The 20,718-nt window shown below is 38.1% G+C and overlaps 1 protein-coding gene across 8 annotated transcripts in view; it reads right to left on the bottom strand.

Annotated features, from left to right (window-relative positions):
• Positions 1–20,718, bottom strand: part of SRPK1 (SRSF protein kinase 1) — a 79,018-nt gene that overhangs the window by 30,399 nt on the left and 27,901 nt on the right. For all 8 annotated transcript variants that reach the window (XM_036247925.1, XM_036247927.1, XM_036247926.1 and 5 more), the window contains exons 3-8: positions 16,171–16,289; positions 15,476–15,584; positions 13,924–14,011; positions 12,782–12,869; positions 4,796–4,902; positions 2,538–2,703 (exon numbers count right to left, since the gene is read on the bottom strand). In XM_036247925.1, coding sequence (XP_036103818.1) covers positions 2,538–2,703; positions 4,796–4,902; positions 12,782–12,869; positions 13,924–14,011; positions 15,476–15,584; positions 16,171–16,289 — 677 coding nt within the window. The remainder of the gene's footprint in view (positions 1–2,537; positions 2,704–4,795; positions 4,903–12,781; positions 12,870–13,923; positions 14,012–15,475; positions 15,585–16,170; positions 16,290–20,718) is intronic.

Here is a 20,718-nt window from a genome sequence, read left to right on the forward strand (position 1 = left end):
CCTCAATTTTTGGTCTCCATGATTAATGCTGCCAAAATCCCATTCCCACATACTGCTTAAAATATAACACAATAGGCAACAACCCCTTCACCCTCATCCAGGAGGCCCATGGAATTCTTCCCCTTGCCACCTGTCTGCTCTGGGAGGAGAGTGTCGCCAGGAGCATAGTAATGTGTCACACAGCATGTCATGGATATTAGTTTAGCTTATCAAACTAGGTGGGAGGAAGAATCTTCAGTCTCCCTTAAAAATTTTTTAAATTGTGGTAGAAACACATAAAATTTCCCTCTTAATCAGTAGTGTAAACTGTGTTCACACTGTTGGGTAAAATTTCTATAACCTTTTCATTCTGAAAAAAAAAAAAAAGAAACTCCATGTTCATCACAAACTTTCCATTTCCCCTTTCTTGAATTTTCTTTGGGGAAGCCTATGATAACTGATACTTCCAACTTGAAGATCAAGAAAGTTCCTCAGCCCTGGCCAGTGTGGCTCAGTTGGTTGGGTGTCATTACCCACATCAAAAGGTTGCTGTTTCAATTCCTGGTCAGGGCACATCCTGGGGTTGTGGGCTTGATCCCCAGGAGGGGGCGTGAAGGGGGCAGCCAATTGATATTTCGTTCTCGCATCCATGTTTCCCTCCCTCTATCTCCCTTCCTCTCTCTCAAAAAGCCCTGGTCGGTTTAGTTCAGCAGTTAGAGCGTCAGCCCATGGACAGAAGGGCCATGGGTTCAATTCCAGGTCAAGGACACGTACCTGGGTTGCAGGTTCGATCACCGGCCCTGGTTGGGGGTTGTGCAAGAAGCAACTAATTGAAGTGAAAAATATCCTCGGGTGAGGATTAATAAAAAACAAAACAAAAAAAACCCCAGAAAGTTCCTCAAATGTAACTACTAAAATTAAAATCTGTACCTCAAATGGAAAATTGTCATAATCATAGTAACCAATATTTATTTAGCACATAATGGCATGTGGCACACCGCCAACTGATTTAACATAAAATTTAACCCCAATAACTCCTGTATGAGAATAAAATGAAGTCAAGTGACTCGCCCAAGGTAACCCAGCTGATGATGAAGCCAGGATTCAAACCAGATCTATTCATACCAGTACTTAAACTCAAGCGCTTAATAGATATTATCTTGCCCCTGCACAGATCTCTGATCCATAAATGAGAGTGTATGATCATGGTAAGAAGTAAACACATTAAAAATAAGCATCAAATCACAAGAGACAACATTTTAAAACAACATGAGTCAGCTTTTATATATATAATCGACATAGGTTTGAACCATAAGGGTCCACTTGAGAATTTTTTTCAATAAATACTGTAAATAGTAATTTTCTTAGTAACATTTCCTTTTCTGTAGCTTACTTTACTATAAGAATATATAACATATAACATACAAAACATGTATTAATTAACTATATGTCATTGGTAAGGCTTCTGGTCAACAGTAGGCTACTTAAGTTTAGGGGGAGTCAAAAGTGGTAAGCTGACAAGAAAAAAATTCTGAGGTGTCCTAAATTAAATTATAACAGGCTGAAGGGTGAAAAGAGATGAGAGGTTAATCAGTTAATGACTACAGGCCAAAGCCAACAAAGACTGATAACATTTCTGAATGTGTGCTGAAATTTTCAACTAACCAACCTCCAGGCTGCCGTTTCCGAGGGAAGAGCCTAAGGGCAGAGCAGCAAGCACTGCTGCATCCTGCTCCCTCGGTCTTTCCAGGCCGCCCGCACAACCAGTCTTAGAGAGCAAATACTTCTTTCTTGTCCTTTATCTATAACTAAATTCGTTTTTTGTTTTTTTTTTTCCCGGTTAATCCTCACCTGAGGATATTTTTCCACTGACTTTTTTTTTTTTTTTAAGATAGAGAGGAAGGGAGGGAGAGAGATACATCAATATGAGAGAGACACATCGACTGGTTGCCTCCTGCAAGACCCCAATTAGGGTCGGGGATCGAACCCAAGATCCTTGTCCATGGGCTGACACCTAACCACTGAGCCAAACCTGTCGGGGGTAACTAAATTCTTTTAAAACAACTTACTTATTTCTTCCCTAAACGGTTTGCATAAAAGAACCCTGTCAATCCCACAATGGTAGACATGTTGAAGTCTCCACCTAGCCCTGCTCTGATGGTTTAAACAGCATGCCCCAGGACCATGTCCTTTTTTTTTCGCTAGCATGTGGCTCAATAAACCTTTTCTTTTAGAAAAGCTTTTGGCCATGATTTACCAAAGCAAATTTTTTAATGCATGAGGGGGGGAGGGCTCGTGTTCTTAACTCACTGGTTGTTCAAGGGTCAACTGTACAATATATGTGTACCTAAAAGACGCAGTCTCTAGTCTTCTCTTTCCAAGACGAAAGCAATACTGAGAATGAAAAGTCTTTGGAAAACTGGGGCTATTTCTTACACGTAAGTACTTACTATATTTTATTGTTAAATGAATGAGTGGTGCTTTACATAACTGCCTGTAATAGAATAAAAACAGAAACTTAATTGCTAATGAGAGCCAAGTTCCCAAAGCAAATATACCTGCAGATCCAGAAGGTGGAGGAGCTCCAGACCGCTGCCACTCTGTGGCTTCTGCAGCCAACCTTCGAATGTACTGCTCATTCACCGACAACAAAATGTTTTCTGGTTTAATGTCAGTGTGGATGATCCGGCACTTGCTGTGTAAGTAATCCAGACCCTGTAACACCTGCAGGGGAACAGAGCAGAGACTTGCAAACACAAAAGAACAAGTCTTTCTGGAGAAGGAAGAAATCACAGTAACATTTTATTTTTTAAATCCTCACCCAAGGATATTTTTCTATTTTATCATCAGATTGAGTGGGAAGGAAGGAGGGAGAGACAGAGAGGGAGAGAGAGAGAGGAACATTGACATGAGAGAGACACATCGACTGCCTGCCTCCCACATGACCTGACCAGGGCCTGGGGATGAACCGCACCTGAGGTACGTGCCCCTTACTGGAATCAAACCCATGACTCACTGATCCGTGGGCCAAGGCTCTAACCGCTGAGCCAAACTGGCCAGGGCCACTGTAACATTTAAAAAAATAAAAAAATAAAAATAATGTGGTAGTTTTCCACAGAGAAAAAGCATTATTTATAAAGCACAAAGACTAACTGGGAACTATGCATGAAGGCAAGAGTTTATTTATAATAAAAAGTTCTTCCAAGTTTTACAAAGCTAATTCTATTTAGAGATATCTTTAACTGAGTACATTATAAAGAGTGAGAATAAATGGTCCACATGCTCTTTAAATATTGAAATGTAGGTGGAGAAAGAGATTTAGATATCTTTTAACTCAAATTTGTCGATGAAGAGTTGGTCTCTTGCTCCCAGTCTGGAGCTCTTTCCACCAAAACACATTATCCAAACAAATGATTTGCCTTTTGATATATTAATACCTTCCTAATGGTAAATTTCTTTACTGAACACTAAAAGGTATTTATAATAATAGAAAATGTCCACAGCTCTGGCTGGTGTGGCTCAATTGGTTGAGTGTTGTCCCATGTACTAAAAAGTTGCCAGGTAGATTCCTGGTTAGGGCACATGCCCAGGTTTCGGGCTCGATCTCTAGTAGGGGGTGTGCAGATGGCAGCCAATTGATATGTCACTCTCACATTGATGTTTCTCACTCTCCCTCTTAAAAAATAAACAGTCCGGCCGGTATGGCTCAGTGGTTGAGCGTCAACCCACGCACCAAGAGGTCGCAGGTTTGATTCCCAGTCAGGGTACATGCCCAGGTTGTGGGCCTGATCCCTAGAGGGGGACATGCTGGAGGTGGCCAATCGATGTTCTCTCTCATTGATGTTTCTCTCTCTTCCTCTCTCTGTAAAAGTCAATTAAAAATAAACAAACAAACAGCCCTGGCCAGTTCTGCTCAGTGGTTAGAGCGTCAGCCTGTGGATCAATGAGTCGCAGGTTCAATTCTGGTCAAGGGTGCGTACTTCAGTTGCGGTTCTACCCTGACCCCGGCCCTGGTTGGGGTCTTGTGGGAGGCAACCAGTCGTGTGGCTCTATCACATAGATGTTTCTGTCTGTCTGTCTCTCTCCCTCCCTCCCTCCCTCCCACTCTATCTGATGATAAACAGAAAAATATCCTCGGGTGAGAAATAAGAGGACAAACAAAAAAAATCCCAATAAAAACATTTAAAAAAGACAATGCCCATAAACAATGTTATATAAAGGAACCGTAATGATTTGACACAGCAATTCTTTATTACCATAGAATCAGTATTTGTAACCAGAACTTCCAAAAGTCCTCCAAATTTCCAAAAAGCAGGAATTGCACACAGCTTCCCTTCTATAAGTTATTATAGAAGATAAACTGGGGGGAAAATGGCTACAATAAAATGTTAAAAACAGAATACAGTAAACCCTAGGGGCTAAATTAAATAATTTTAGCAATTAAAAAACTACACCCTAGTTTTAAAAATAAAACTTCTATTGGAAATAGGAAATTCCTGATACTTTAAGAATATATATGTAAAAAAAATCACCACAGGGTGGTGGGGGAGGGGGAAACAGATAAACCAAAGAATTTATATGCATATATACATAATCAATGGACACAGACAACACCGTGTGTGTGTGTGTGTGTGTGTGTAGGGCGCGGGATTGGGAGGAGAGTGTCAATGGGGGGAAAGGATAAACATCTGTAACAAAAATAAATTAATAAATAAATAAAAAACATACAATGGGGTAATACTTTCAGCCCCCCAAATTATAAAAAACAAACAAAAAACCCCCCCAAAACCACCATTGAAAATACTAAGATACATACTTGCTGAATGATTGTTTTGACACAAGGCAGTGGAAGCCCTTGATAGTTGGACTTGATGATCCACTTCAGCAGATGATGCCCCAAAACTTCAAACACCATGCAGATATCTAGAAGTTTGTTAAGGAGGAAAAAGGGAGGCAAAATGTGTCCCACCCCAATTATTCTTTCAGTTGATCTGTCAATATTCTAAAATTCCAAAGGTTGAAAACATTCAAGAAATGGAAATTTCTGGCAGGTTGGTTTATCAATAAAACTACACAAAGAAAAAGAAATTCTGCTTTAACTATAGAAGATACCAAAACCTTAACCCCCAAAATGCAAAACTCAACATTTCAAATAACATAGAAAACTGACTTGCTTTATGCTCTGTAGTTTACAAAACTAGTCTTTGTAGCGCTGTGTTCTGTGTGCACCCATCACTGACACACAGCATGAACACCATAAGCCTGGCTGTATGCGGAACACTGCAGGGATTTTCACGGCAAGATGTTGGAATCTTCCATTGCTAGAAGTTTCTACATAAATTGGGAAATCAAAACACGCGTATGTGATAATGACCTAGTGCCCAGACTTTTGTTTTGAATAAGATTTTTCACTAAAGAAAAACCTGGTTCCTTGAAGAAATGGCCAAGCCCAGGGTGAATCGGGATCATCTTGTGATGCCAACAGGAAATATGTCAAGAAGAAATAGGAACCAGCTTGAAAAGGATGCCATTAGCCAAAGTTGAGAACATTTTAAAGAGGCCAAATGGATACTACAACCAGCGTGTATTGGGAGAAGGAAAATATCTTTAGAGAAAAAGTAAAGTAATAAATATACAAAGTATGAAAGAAATAGAAAACCACCATTTTACAATGATTATAATAATACTGATTCAGGTAAGAATCAATGAATACTAAAACGTATGTAATGAATGAAAGACTGCTGGGAAAACTGTCACATCACCACCCCATAGATTGATTATTTATTTATTTATTTTATCCTCAACATCACCCCATAGATTATTTATTTATTTATTTATTTAATCCTCACCCAAGGACATTTTTACATTCATCTTGAGACAGAGTGGGAGGGAGAGAGAGAGAGAGAGAGAAACATCGATGTGAGAGTGGTTGCTACCCACACAACCCCAACCGGGGCCAGGGACAACTGCAACCAAGGTACATGCCCTTAGTGAGAACCGAACCCGGGACTCTCTGGTCTGTGGGCCAATGCTCTAACCGCTGAGCCAAACCGGCCAGGGCTATTTATTAATTATAAAGGGGAAAAGGTACTTTTAAACAGGGAAATCTGAAAAACACTGCTTTAACCTACTGATCAAACTCATCACTACCAATGATAAGCACAGATTCACATTATGTGCCCCGAGAAGAACAAGACATCATCCATGTAGTATACTTGACAAAAATGGTTAACCTGAATTTAACCATGAGGAAACAATTAGACAAATCCAAATTAAAGGACAAAACAACTGGCCTGGATTCTTTAAAAAAAAAAAAGCTGATGCTGTGAGAACGAAGACTTATTCTAAATTAAATACTAAAGGGACGTGACTAACCCAGAGAAACACAAATCAAAATTATAGCAAGATACCATTCAAACTTACCAGAATGACTAAAATAAAAAGACTAACATGACCAAATGTAGGTGAGAATGTGGAACAATTAAAACTCTCCTATGATGTTTTTTGAAGTGTAAAATGGTATCACCACTCTGGAAAACAGGACAGAGGTTAATGTACAACTAGAAACTTCTGCATCAGCCCAGATGGAGTAACAGGAACAGGATTTACCCTCTTGCTTGAAATGAAAACAAAAGCAGACAAAGCACATAAAACAACAGATTTTAAGACCCTGGGCATCAGACAATGAAGTTAGTGATCCTTGAGAGAAAGTAAATAAATGAGCTGAAGCCTACGGTTGTCCCGTCTTACTGCCTTGAGACTTTCCAGGCAGATCCTTTAAAGTAAACATATGGAGCGGAGAGTCTTGAGAGACTAAGGCAGGTACAGTTCATAGAACAAGGTACCAGAGAGGAGAGAGTTGCAGAAAAAGAGAACCCTGGAGATCTGTACAGGGACCCTCTCACGCATTTAACAGTGTATTAATCAGAATAGGTACATGAGGAAACTATCAGAGGCAGATAGAAAAGAAATCAACTGGAAGGATTAGAAGAAATAGTGTTTAGCATTCCCACAGGGTATCAATAGTGTGTGTTCTCATAAAAAAAGACTAGAAATATTCATAGTCATACTCATGGGCCAGAAATCAAACTACACATATCTGGTCAATTAATTTACGACAGAATAGCAAAGACTATACAATGGGGAAAGGACAGTCTCTTCAATACATGGTGTTGGGAAAACTGGACCACCCCATGCAAAATACCCGCTACCTTACACCATACCCCAAAATCAACTCAAACTGAATTGAAGCCTTTAACCATAAGACCTGAAATAATAAAACTCCGAGAAGAAAACAAAGATGATAGCTCCCTGACATTGGTTTTGGCAAACATTTCTTTGGATTTGATATCAAAAGCAAAGGCAACAAAAGGAAAAATAAACAAGGGGGACTACATCAAACTAAAAATCTTCTGCACAGCACAGGAAACCACCAACTCAATAAAAAAGCAAACTATGGAATGGGAGAAAATATCTGCAAAGCAGTGTCTGATAATAGGCCAATATCCAAAATACATAAACAAGTTGCCTTGGCTGGGTAGCTCAGCTGGTTACAGCGATGTCCTGATATATCAAGGCTGCAGGTTCAATACCTGTCAGGGCACATACAAAAAACAACCAATGGCCCTGGCCAGTTTGGCTCAGAAGTTAGAGCGTTGGCTCTCAGACCGAAGAGCTGCAGGCTCAATCCCTGGCCCCAGTCAGGGTCATGCGGGAGGCAACCAATCGATGTGCTCTCACATTGACATTTCTCTGTCTGTCTGTCTGTCTCCCTCCCTCTCTCTCCCTCCCCCTCTATCTGAGAAAATCAATGGAAAAATATCCTTGGGTAATGATTTAAAAAAGCATCAACCAATGAATGCATAAACAAGTGGAACAACAAATTGATGTTTCTCTCTCTCTCTCTAATAAACAAAATACATAAAGAAGTTACATAACTCAATAGAAAAAAACCCCAATCCAATTAGAAAATGAGCAGAGGGTCTGAATAGAAATTTTCCCAAAGAAGACAAAGATGGCCAATAGGTATATTAATCATCAAAGAATTGCAAATATAAACCACAATGAGGTATCACCATACACCTGTTGGAATGGCTATTATCAAAAAGACAAGGTGGGGGGACAGGATAGGGAGGAGGGTGTTGGGGGGAACAAAAGGAGAAACATCTGTAACGAAAATAAATTAACTGATTAAAAAAAAAAAAAGACAAGCGATAACAAGTGTTGGTAAGGATGTGAAGCAAAGGGAACTCTTGTGTAGTGTTGGTGGGAATGTAAATTGGTGCAGCCACTATAGAAAACAATATGGAGTTTCCTCAAAAAAATTAAAAAGAAAATTACTAGCCCCGGACAGTTTGGCTCAGCAGTCGAGTGTTGGCTCGCGGACCAAAGAGTCTTGGGTTCAGTTCCGGCCAAGGTCATGTACCTCAGTTGCAGTTTGTCCCAGGACCTGGTCAGGGTTGTGTGGGAGGCAACAAGTCGATGTTTCTTTCCCTCCCACTCTATCTGAAAATAAAGAGAAAAATATCCTCAAGTGAGGATTAAAAAAAGAGAGAGAATTACTATATGATTTAGTAAATCCACTTCTGGGTATTTATCTGAAGGAAATGAAAAACACTATGTCAAAGACATATGCGGAGGCCCTTGTCATTGTGGCATTATTTACAACAGCCAAGACATGGAAACAATCTAAGTGTTCATCGAGGGATAAATTGGATGAGTGGATAAAGAAGAGGTGGTATATACATACAATGGAATATTTTTCGGCCATAAAAAAAGAGGGAAATCCTGTCATTTGTGACAACATGAAAAGGTCTTGAAGGCATTATGCTAAGTGAAATAAGTTAGACAGAGAAAGACAATTACTAGTTATCACTCATGTGGACTCAAAAAACAAGAACAAAAGAAAAACTCCGGCCCTGGCCGGTTTGGCTCAGCGGTTAGAGCATCGGCCTGCGGTCCGGAGAGACCCGGGTTCGGTTCCCGCTAAGGGCACGTACCTCGGTTGCAGTTTGTCCCCGGCCCTGGTTGGTCGTGCGGGTGGCAGCCACTCGATGTGTCCCTTCACGTCGATGTTTCTCTCTCTCTCTCTTCCTCTCTCTCCCTCCCACTCTATCTGTGCAAAAAAATGGAAAAATGTCCTCGGGTGAGGATAAAAAAAAAAAAGAAGAACCCCAAACTTATAGATAAGAACAGACTGATGGCTGTCAGGGGTGGGTGGGGGTGGAGGAAATAGGTGAAGGTGGTCAAAAGGTACAAACTTTCAGTTTTAAGATGACACTGTTCTGTATATTATCATTATGTTGTACACCCCAAACTAATACAGTATTATTTAATTATATCTCAATTTTAAAAAGACTAGAAAAATTTGCAGTCATGGGCACTGGGTAGTGATTAGCCCCAGACTGAACACCACTCTGGATCCATCTAACAAATCATAAAAATAAAATCTGAAAATAAACTGTTTCCAAGTAACATAATTGCTTCCCAGAACAAAACTCAAGATTTATAGGAATAAAAAATATCCAGCAGTCAAATAGGTAAAAAAAAAAAAAAAAATCACTATGTCTCAAAGATTACCAGGCAGCAAACTGACTTAGAATTGTCACAGAAATTAGAATTAGCAGATAAGAAAATTAAAAGCTATAGCTGTATTCTATATATTGAAAAGTATAGACACAGAAGATACAAGAGACCCAAATTGAACTTCTGAGATGAAAAGCACAATGTGAGAGATGAACAGACACTAGATGGGATACATGGCAGATCAGGCACTGCAGAATAAGATTAGTGAACTTGAAGGCATGATAACAGAAACTATCCAAAGTAAAAAACAGAAAAAAATAATAAAACCAACCAACCCACACCCACAAGAGTGAGCTTTAGGGGGCAACTTGAAGTGACCCCAAAAAAAGTGAAGAGAAAGAAACGAAGGTATTGCTCTTTATAATAGATCACCAAATCATGAAAGTAATGGCATTGATCAACCCAGAAGCAAAGTGTACTTAGTGCTTAGATTCTATTCTCCATTTCCAACTATGTAAAAGGATTTAGGGCTTCTGCCCTGGCCAGTATGGCTCAGCAGTTACAGCATGGGCCTGTGGACTGAAGGGTTGCTGGTTCGATCCCCAGCTTCAGCCAGGGTTGTGCAGGAGGCAACAATCGATGTGTCTCTCTCACATCAATGTTTCTCTAGCTCTCTCCCTCTCCCTACTTCCTATTCTATCTAAAAATCAATGGGAAAATATCCTCGGGTGAGGATTAACAAAAATAAATAAATGTAAATAAAAGGAATTAGACTTCTTAGAGAAATGGATGATTCCAGGTTTGTACAGAAAATGTACAAGTTGAGCCTGAAACAATAATAATAAAGAAACTGTCTAAGACCTTATGTGGATCCTGACTCAAGAAAGAATAAAAAAACTAATAGAAAAAAATAGGAGACATTTGGAGAGACTGAAACACTGACTAGATATCAAATGACTAAGAAATTGATCCCAATTTTTTTAGGTATAATAATTATGCTGAGGTTGTATTTTAAGAGTCCTTGTCTTTTGGACATACATTCAAAAATACTTATGGATGAAATAATATATCTAATATTGGTCACAAAATTATCAGAAGGTATAGATAAAATAATACTGGCTGAGTTGATAATGCCTAGAATGGGTAATGGATCTCTGGGGATTCACTAAACTATTCTACTTTTGTATATATAAAACACACCAAGACAGAAAGAATTCTTAAAAATGCAGATTGCTTAAAAACAAAAACCCAGAAAGAAGACATTTTAAGTTATTTGCTTATGTTCCTAGTTTTCAATCTTAACTTTTATTTGTTGAGAAAAACACTGCAATTTGTCAATAATCTTGTTTTAATTTGTGATATAAAAATAACCAAACATTTGGTAGCTTAAAAAACAAAACAAAAATAATTGTATAAAATATCAAAAGAACATGTGAAAAAAACATCTTTTTAGGGAGATGGTGTAAAGAAAAAGACAAGTCTTTTAAACTAAGAGCGAGCCACATTTAGAGTGTATTCTGAAGGAGTTGGCAAGAGGCAAAATACATACTAGGAAAAGTATCCTAAAGATACTGTAGGTCACATAAGTGGTCAATGACACTCACTGGTTAACACCTATATTATGTACAGACTAGCTGTTCTTTCTTAGTGACTCCTCTCCCCTCACCACCCATGGAAGAATGAACCAATTTATACAGAAGTCTACAGAACTTCCTAGTTCAGGGTTCTTTATATTTCAATATGAGTAAGGATAGTGCCCCAGGGAAAAAGCAGTAGACAAAACAACAACAAAAAGTATAAGTATGTAGCTTCATGCAAGTATGCCTGTGCTGTGAAGAGAGATGAGGGGCAGGAGAATACCCCTGAACTCAGTGCTCTGAGTTTTATCTTTCCAGTCTCTAGCAGCAGATAATGCAGTTGCCGAGAGAGCTGAGAGACAAGGAGGAGAAAAGGCACACGGAAATGGCTAAGGACAAGGAGAAAAATGAATAAAACAGGGACTCAGTGAATAGAAACCACCTATTTTGAAAATACTTTGGAACCTGAAATTCAAATCTACTACGATATTTCAATAATTTTTAAAAAGCCTCCTTGCAAAGTCACTCAGCATTACTGAGGATAGAAGACTATCTAGAATATTTCTAGTTTTTTCTGTAACCATCTCAAATTAGCAATCTGGCACAATACAAGATTAAATAATAGGAAAACAGAATTAATGGCATCATTATATGTTTTTATTTATTCGTTAACCTTCTTAATAATTTGAACACAAAGCAAGCCATCTAAAAAGCGACCACAGTAGACACAAGATACTGTTTTAAAATGGGACAATTCTTGCAAGTTTTCCTTAGAGAACAGGAATGTGATTTTCACTTAAGAAAATAACTCACAACTAACTTCAGAATGATAGATAAAAATCTTTTCACATTCTCACCTATTATTCTCTCTGCTTTCTCATCTCTTCTTGCTTCTCTGTTCAAATCCCTTACCACAGTCCACCTGATGATAGAGCCTTACATAATCTGCCTCCTTAAAAAAAAAAAAAGACCATCGCTTGCGATTAAGAATGTTATGAGAAGCTAAACATGCAGGGAAACAGAATGATACATGAAGTATCTTTCCTTTATATTTTTAAATTGTTTATGAATAGGCAGTTTTAGACTTTCTAATATGAGTGAGACACTGTATCATTTATTCTGAAAAATCTGATAGGCCTTTATTAGTATAGCTGTTATAACAACCTTTCAATTAGTTCACTGCATGTTGCTCTGAAATGAACTTGTAAAGAAAATTGGCTGAGCTTCCTTTCAACTCTAAAATTCTAAGAATTCAGATAAAAACATAAAATGAGTCAGTTTTTTTCCATTATTATAACACCTGTCTAGATTCTAAGCGTTAACCAACACATACAACCTCTTCAATGTTGGGGCCTTGTTTACCCAGAATTTATCATGAAAAATTACTTTCATTATAATTTCTGTGCTAACCGATAAAAATCATAGAATTTTACTTAGTAATACAAGGCTATTTTTTAAAAAAGTTCTTTTGACTTTGGTATAATTGGGCTGGAAAGGGAAAAAAGCCTAAAGCAATACCCTGAAAAATCACAACATACAGACAGACATGATTCACATCTGTGGTCAGAAACTTACAATAGAAGAAAGTAATCTGATTCTAGTTTGTCTTGAGAAAACAGACCAATGCTGTTTATATAAATCAGGTTCCTTTTTTGGGATAAATTCATGATTTATTTCCCAATAGGTTCTTAGAAGGATACGTGTTCCATTAACTCCTGATATTTTAAAGTCATCTAGTAGTTGAACAACCATTTCCTTATTTGGATCATTAGGGTCTGAATTGCGAACCTATAGTAGGGAAGACAGTATTTAGTAAAAAGGAAAGCACTGAAATAAACCAAATGGTGGCCTGTAGCAAATATAACAAAACACTAATTACTCCAAGAAAGAGCAAATCTATGAGGAAAACACATCAAAATTTTAATAGTTCAAATAGGCAAAGAACTTAAACAGTTCACTAAAGAAAATGCATTCAACAAAGACTCTTGTTCTAAATTGACCATTTTCTACTCAAAATATGACTCCCAACTTAACTGTTGGTAAGCAGGCCATAAGTAATTAAGGAGCTTTAGTAGGATGCAAATGAACCACAGCACTAGCCACACTATTTATTTAGCGGATATTTTTGTTCAAAGAAAAACTTTCTCAATGTAGGTAGTAGTACATTAATTTACTTTTGGGCACAAGCTCCTTATTCTGTCATAGGCTGACACTTTGAAAAGTACTTCCTGGTCTAACATCATCACCATACAAAAGAAAAATCCAAGGTTCAGAAGAAATAAAATGATGAGTTAGAGGATATATTGGGATAGAACTCATCCTAAAACCCAGGTTTTCAAACACTGATTTTAAGCTCCTTCCACTACATTGGAATCTTCCGAATTTATGATAAAACTGAAGGTTTTTTATTTTTATAAATATACTTAAGTTTCAAAGTATAAAGGAATTAATAAAATACAATGTTTATTTTTATAACATCTAAAAACATAAAACAGATATTATATGTTTATTAGTATAACCTTCCTTTTAACCATAGTAGGAAAAAAACCCCACATTCTTTGTGCTATCTGGCACATAAATAATGCTCAATAAATGTTTTTATTTGAAAGATTTTTCTGATGTGTATGTAGGGGGAATTCCCATGATAGCATATTCCAACAGTTCCTTACCACATGCACAGAATATATAAATATTGTTGTCTTCGTCTACTTCTTTAAAGCTATTGAAACTTTAGAGTAAATATTAGCCACGCTAAAGAATTTACGTCTTGTATGTCTTAATTCAATAAAACTTTATTTACTTAATGCTTTGCAGTTCACACATATGATCTAATAATACTCACTGATTTCAGCAACCGGATTTCATCTAGTGCTGTTTCAGTATAATGTTCAGCACTTTTAACTACTTTCATGGCTACAAACTTCTTCCCCCTAAGAAACAAACAGAGACAGTTAGGATTAAATGTCTTCCCTTACTTTAGGAAGCTAAGGTTTAGCTATAATATGAAACAGTGACAAAAGTACAATACTAATTTCATGCTTCCCTGTACTCAAACACAGCCTACTTCTATGGGATCACTTGTACCCATCAATTAACTGGCCAGATTTAATTTACAGAAAAAAAGTCTGTTCTTGGGTAATGCCAGTAATCAAATATTTTTTCTAACCTAAAAATCTACCTTCCTAATGTCTCCCCAAATCCAAGTAAAATCATGAAATCATAAATAAGGGGGTAAACCCCATCAAATCTGAAATATCATGTCTACCTGGCAAAATTTTAAAGGTTAAAAACTATACTTTCCTAAGAAACCAAAAGAAAAAATAGGCTAAACCAAACTAATAAAAAAAGATAGTAGCCCTGGCTGGTTTGGCTCAGTGGTTTGAGCATCGGCCCGCGGATCAGAGAGACCCGGGTTCGGTTCCCAGGCACGTACCTCAGTTGTAGTTTGTCCCTGTCCCCGGTTGAGGTTGTGTGGGTGGCAACCAGTCGATGTGTCTCTCTCACAGTGATGTTTTTCTCTCTCTCTTCCTCCCTTCTCTCCCTCCTACTCTGTCTGAGGATAAATACAAAAATGTCCTCGGGTGAGGATAAATAAATAAATAAAGTACACACATAGCAATTACTGTCTCATCAATGATAGATGATACACTTTCAGGTAAACATCCAATGGTAACTGTCTGTGATTTTTATGTAGAAAATAGTTTCAGACAGTATTGCTGAGCAAATCTGCTATCAAAAGAAAATATAAGAAAATCTCACACAGATTGATCTAGCGCAGCAATTTTCAACCATTGTGCCAAAAGAATCTTTAAAACGTGCAATACCTGACTATTTAGTCAGGGACACTAACCTCTTAAATGGTCAAATAAAAAATGACAACAGCCAACACAACAATAGCCATCTGGTGTGAATGCTGTGTCTTGAACCATAACAGATTGTACCTTATTGGTCACAATGTATATTAAGGTTGCATCTGATTGGTTAATTCTTGATACCAGAAATCCTTATATAGAAAGAAGTATAGGCACATCTGATTTTTTAAGAAGTCATTTGGGAGCAAAAAGGGCAGGTAATTACTACTATTATATATTTTTTGCATTTAACTGTACTCCAGTGAGAAAAACTATGAATTTACAAACCATACTTTCAAGAATTATAATGTTCTGAATTTGGGAGTTCTAAGTGTCTCACTGATAACAATTTAATTAATCTTTTGTCTATAAGGCCTTCTTCACCAGAGGAAAGTCATTTGTCCAAGAACACAAAGATTACCAATGACAAAATTCTGATAAAAAATCAGCCAGAGTCAGATGGAAGGCAGACCAGCTCTGGAAAATCAGACAGAAATATTTAGCCATCACCTAACTAATTCTTTTGGCACCACTAAAACTTACTGAATATCCCATGATAACCACACTGTTGAAAAGTGTCCCCAACCCAACTTTCGGATCACATGATATCTCCCATTGAATAGATCTCCGATTTTCACAAGATGATAACCTCCTGGAAGAAATAACAGGAGGGAAACAGTCACTTCAATAGCATGAAAAAGTATCTTACATCCTATTTGTCAACATCTATACACATTTTAGCAATAAAAATGGTTTCTTCTATGCTATCAATTCAACAGAAGAAAAATTTAAGTCAAGTCAGTCACACTGTATCATTAAGCTCATGTTACAAAAAAAAAATCTTAAAAGAACAAAATTAGTGATTTAGAGGGAGCAACTGATACTTTGTAGAATAACCAATAGCTGCATATCAAATCTTATCACTGGTTACTTCTAGGTGATAGCATTAAAGAGGCTTTTATTTTCTTTTTGTTTAATATATTTCTGAAATTTTCTAAAGTAAATATGCGCACTATTATTTTTAAGAAGAATAAAAGGTAAAAACAGATTTAACATAAAACTAAGCTTTAAGTAAATTAAGTCAAACAAAGAGGAAATACTATTTCCTATACTTAAGAGAAAAAAATGCAGGAAGCAGAAAGCATCAAAACTTGACATCGATAGAGCAAACATTCAAACAAAAAACTGCATATACACAGATCATGTCTCACTTAGTCTCTTCTTACAGAAAGACTAACCTTTACAATAATCATTGGGATCTTCCTGCTCATCATCATCAGATCCCAGAATCTCCTCTTCCTGTTCTGGTGGGTCACTCTCTGAGTGGGGAGCAGAGCCTCGGTGCTGAGTTTCAGATCTGAGAAATAATATAAATGCGTTCAATCCAAATGAACAGAAGAAAACAGGACTTTAAGAAAATATCATAATCAAAATGCCCCTCCCAACTTAACATATAATAAACAAAATATTATCTAATGGCAGCCTAGGAAAACATTAGCTATCCTCATGTTAGAAAAATACCACTTTATTTTTATTTTTTAAAATATTTTTTCTTTACTGATTTTAGAGAGAGAGGAAGGGAGAGGAAGAGACACAGACAGAAACATCGATGAGAGAGAACATCGACGGGCTGTCTCCTGCATGCCCCCCCACTGGGGATCTGGCCCACAGGGCATGTGCCCTGACCAGGAACTGAACCGGAGACTTCTTGGTATGAGACACACTGGCTGGGCAGAAAATACCACTTAAAAAAAAATGTTAGTATATGATTAAATAAATCTGAAAAATGTACAGGGTGGGGCAAAAGTTTACAATTGTGAGTACATAAAATACAAGTTTATTTTTGTGTTATTTATAAATTATTGTATTTTCCATACAAACAACTGTAAACCTACTTTTGCCACACCCTATATATAAAAGCACAAAGGGTTTAAAAAGGTACCTGAATCATACTATCCAATCAACATTGCTGATAAAACTATTAGTTTTCTTCCAGTTATTTTGTTGTATTTTTAATAATTTTTATTTTTAAAATTCTCCCCCGAGGATACAGGAATATATTTTAGAGAAAGGCAGGTGGGGCAGTGGAGAAATAGAGAGAAAGAGAAAGAGAGATTGGTTGCCTCAAGAACGTACCCTGACTGGGCATTAAGCCTGCAGGCACTGGAACTAGACCCGTCACTCCAACCAACTTGAACCACCCCGCCAGGGCCATTTTGCTTTATTTTTATTAAAAAATTTGTAATTACATAGTATATAAAAAATTTGTATCCTGCCTTTCCTACTACATTGTAAACTTTTTTCCTCATTTCTGTGCAATCTTACATATTTCCCTTAGCAGTATCACCACTTACTTTGGCACATTCTGTTCAGCTGCACATTTAACTTGTTTGTAATTTTTCACTACTAAAAATAAAGCTGTTAAATATTTATACATAACCTTTATTCTGTATTTAGAATTATTTCCCTAAAGTCAAATAACCAGATAAGGACAGAAATAGCCTCCCTATTTATAAAAAGAACATGTTAAATGTACAAAATTTGTAAAAAAAAAATTATTTTGTTTTATAACAAATCTAATCTGAACCAATGAACATTTGGACTATTTCCTTCCAGTCTGTGGCCATGAATGGCTTATAGGATTATGCAGTATGATTTTTCTAAAAGAGATGTTATACTGAGTTGCATCTACAGCCACATATGGGTGTCCAGTATTTAAGTATTAACAAGTTCAGAAAAGTTGGTTTATTTGATAATTTCATAGTCATTAAAAATTTTTTTTTCCTTTATTGATTTTAGAGCGAGAGGAAGGGAAGAGAGAGAGAGAGAGAGAGAAACATTGATGAGAGGGAATAGTAACTGGCCACCTCCTGTATGCGCGCCCCTCATCCACTGGGGATTTGGCCCACAACCTGGGCATGTGCCCTGACTAGGAATCTAACCTCTTTGTGCATGGGTTGACACTCAACCACTGACCCACACTGGCCGGGCCTGTCAATTAGTTATATCAAAATTTTTGCGTACTGAGAAGTGCAGAGGGAGAAAGATTGGATGTACATTCAGGCTTTAACACTTATTAGCTGGCACATCAAAGTTACAACTAAACTGCTGAACAACCATCATTCAAAACCGCCTGAAATCACACTGAATGGAAGTCCTACAACTAAACACGAAACTAAAGAAGCAACTACATAGAGACTGGTAGGAGGGGCGGATAAAAATCAGGAGGACACTTTGGCTGTGAAGGTCCTCTCTGAGGACTGAGGGGTCCCCCTCCCACACCAGGCACCCTGCTCGGTGTTCCAGTGCCAGGAAGAGAATCCCCATACCTTCTGGCTGGAAAAACCAGCGGGAACTGAGGGTCAGGGAGGCTGAGGGGGCTGGAGCCCCAGGCACCTCCTCTTTTTTATTTTTCATTTATCTTCAGATAGAGCAGGAGGGACAGAGGGAGGAAGAGAAAGAGAAAGAAACATTGATATGAAAGAGACACATCGAGTGGTTGCCACCCACAAGACCCCAACTGGGGCCGGGGACAAACTGGAACCGAGGTACATGCCCTTAATGGGAACCGAACCCGGGACTCTCTGGTCTGCGGGCCAATGCTCTAACCGCTGAGCCAAACCGGCCAGGGCATGGCAGTTCCTCTTAAAGGGCCCGTGCACGGACTTATCGGACTCACTCCCTCTAAACTTGGAGGGGAGGCAGCTTGAGGGGCTCCAGAGACATACAGGGAAGAACTGAGCTGTTTGGCACTGAAGCGAGGGTTGGAGAGGGGGCTTTCTTGGGGACAAACATGTAGTCAGAGGCCTTTGTTCCTTTGGTGAGCCCTTCCCTGGGGCGGCAGACAGGCCCCATATCTGGGACTCCAGCAATCTGGCTCATACTGGTTGCCCTGCCCTGGTGATTCCCGGAGGCCCAGTCCCACCCAACTTTCAGGCCCACCCAAGCTGTTGCCAGTTGCTTCACCATAGGATTGGCCTGTCTTGGATCCTGCTTCAGGTTTTCCTAAATTCTTTCAAACAAGCAGCATCTGGTCCCAGCTAAGTACCTCTCATTAAGTAACACATAGAAACAAACACAAGGAGGCAGCCAAAATGAGGAAACAAAGAAACAGGTCCCAAATGAAAGAACAGAACAAAACCTCAGGAAAAGAACTAAGCGAAATGGAGATAAGCAACCTAACAGATGCTGAGTTCAAAATACTGTTTATAAGGATGCTCAATGAACTTAGTGAGAACCTCAGTACCTCAGTGAACTTAGTGAGGGTCTCAAGAGCATAAAAAATGACCAGTCAGAAACGAAGAAGGCATTAACTGAAATAAAGAATAATTTACACAGATTCAATAGTAGAGTAGGTAAAGCCAAGAAGTAAACCATCGATTTGGAATATAAGGAAACAAAAAACACCCAATCAGAACAGCAGAAAGAAAAAGAATCCAAAAAAATGAGGAGAGTATAAGGAGCCTCTGGGACAACTTCAAGCATGCCAACATTCGCATCTTGGGGTGCCGGAAGGAGAAGAGACAGAACAAGAAATCGAAAACCTATTTGAAACAATAATGGCAGAAAACTTCCCTAACTTGGTGAAGGAAAGAGACATACATGTCCAGGAAGCACAGAGAGTCCCAAACAAGATGAACCCCAATAGGCCCACACCAAGACACATCATCATCAAAATGCAAAAGGTTCAAGACAAAAAGAGAATCTTAAAAGCAGCAAGAGAAAAGCAGTTAGTTACCTACAAGGGAGTTCCCATAAGACTGTCAGCTGATTTCTCAAAAGAAACTTTGCAGGCCAGAAGGGAGTGGCAAGAAATATTCTGTGATAAAAAGCAAGAACCTACAACCAAGATTACTCTATCCTGCAAAGCTGTCAGTTAGAATCGATGGCCATATAAAGAGTTTCCCAGACAAGAAAAAGTTAAAGGAGTTCATCACCACCAAACCGTTATATGAAATGTTGAAGGGTCTTTTTAAAGAAAAAGATAAAATATAAGAACAAACAAAATGGCAATGAATACATGTCTATCGACAATGGAATCTACAAACAAAATGAAGCAGAACAGAAACACTCTCATAGATATAGAGAACATTTTGTTGGTTGCCAGATGGGAGGAGGATTGGGGGAATGGGTGAAAAGGTGAAGGGATTAAGAAGTACAAATTGGTTGCTAGACTGACAAACCTCAAAGGGAAGAGGGTTGGGAAGAAATAAACCAAAAAACTTATACGTAACCAATTGACACAAACAACAGTGTGGGAAAAGGCAAGAGGGTGGCGGGAGTGGGGAGGAGGGGTCAATGGGGGGAAAATGAGGAACATTTGTAATACATTCAACAACAAAGATAAAAAAAATAAAAAATAACAACAAAAAACAAAAACACTTATCAGCTGCCTGCTTTATAAAAATCTTTAAGCAAAAGAAGCAGGGTAGATAGCATTTCTTTCAGTAGCTGTGATGCCCATTTCTCAATATTTTATTTACCTTTTCATCAAACTATTTGACTGGACTTTTTTTTCAAAGGATTCAATAAAACAGAAAACAAATAGCAATAATAGCAAAACCAGTTACACTGGCTGTTGAAACCTAAGAAATACCTTAGCAAGCATGACTAATGACTCAGATTTAGATATATAGTGGCCATTCCAACCTGCCTCAATCTCTGGTACTTCTTTTTTTGTCCCCCAGGGAATACAAAAGTAGCTATAAAACTGCACAATACAAAGTGTTGATTGTTCATTCTTAGGGAAACATCTCTTTGGGAAACTTATTTAGGAAGAAACTACC

This window comes from Molossus molossus, unplaced genomic scaffold (genome assembly GCF_014108415.1).
Source record: "Molossus molossus isolate mMolMol1 unplaced genomic scaffold, mMolMol1.p scaffold_m16_p_8, whole genome shotgun sequence".
Classification (NCBI taxonomy): domain Eukaryota; kingdom Metazoa; phylum Chordata; class Mammalia; order Chiroptera; family Molossidae; genus Molossus; species Molossus molossus.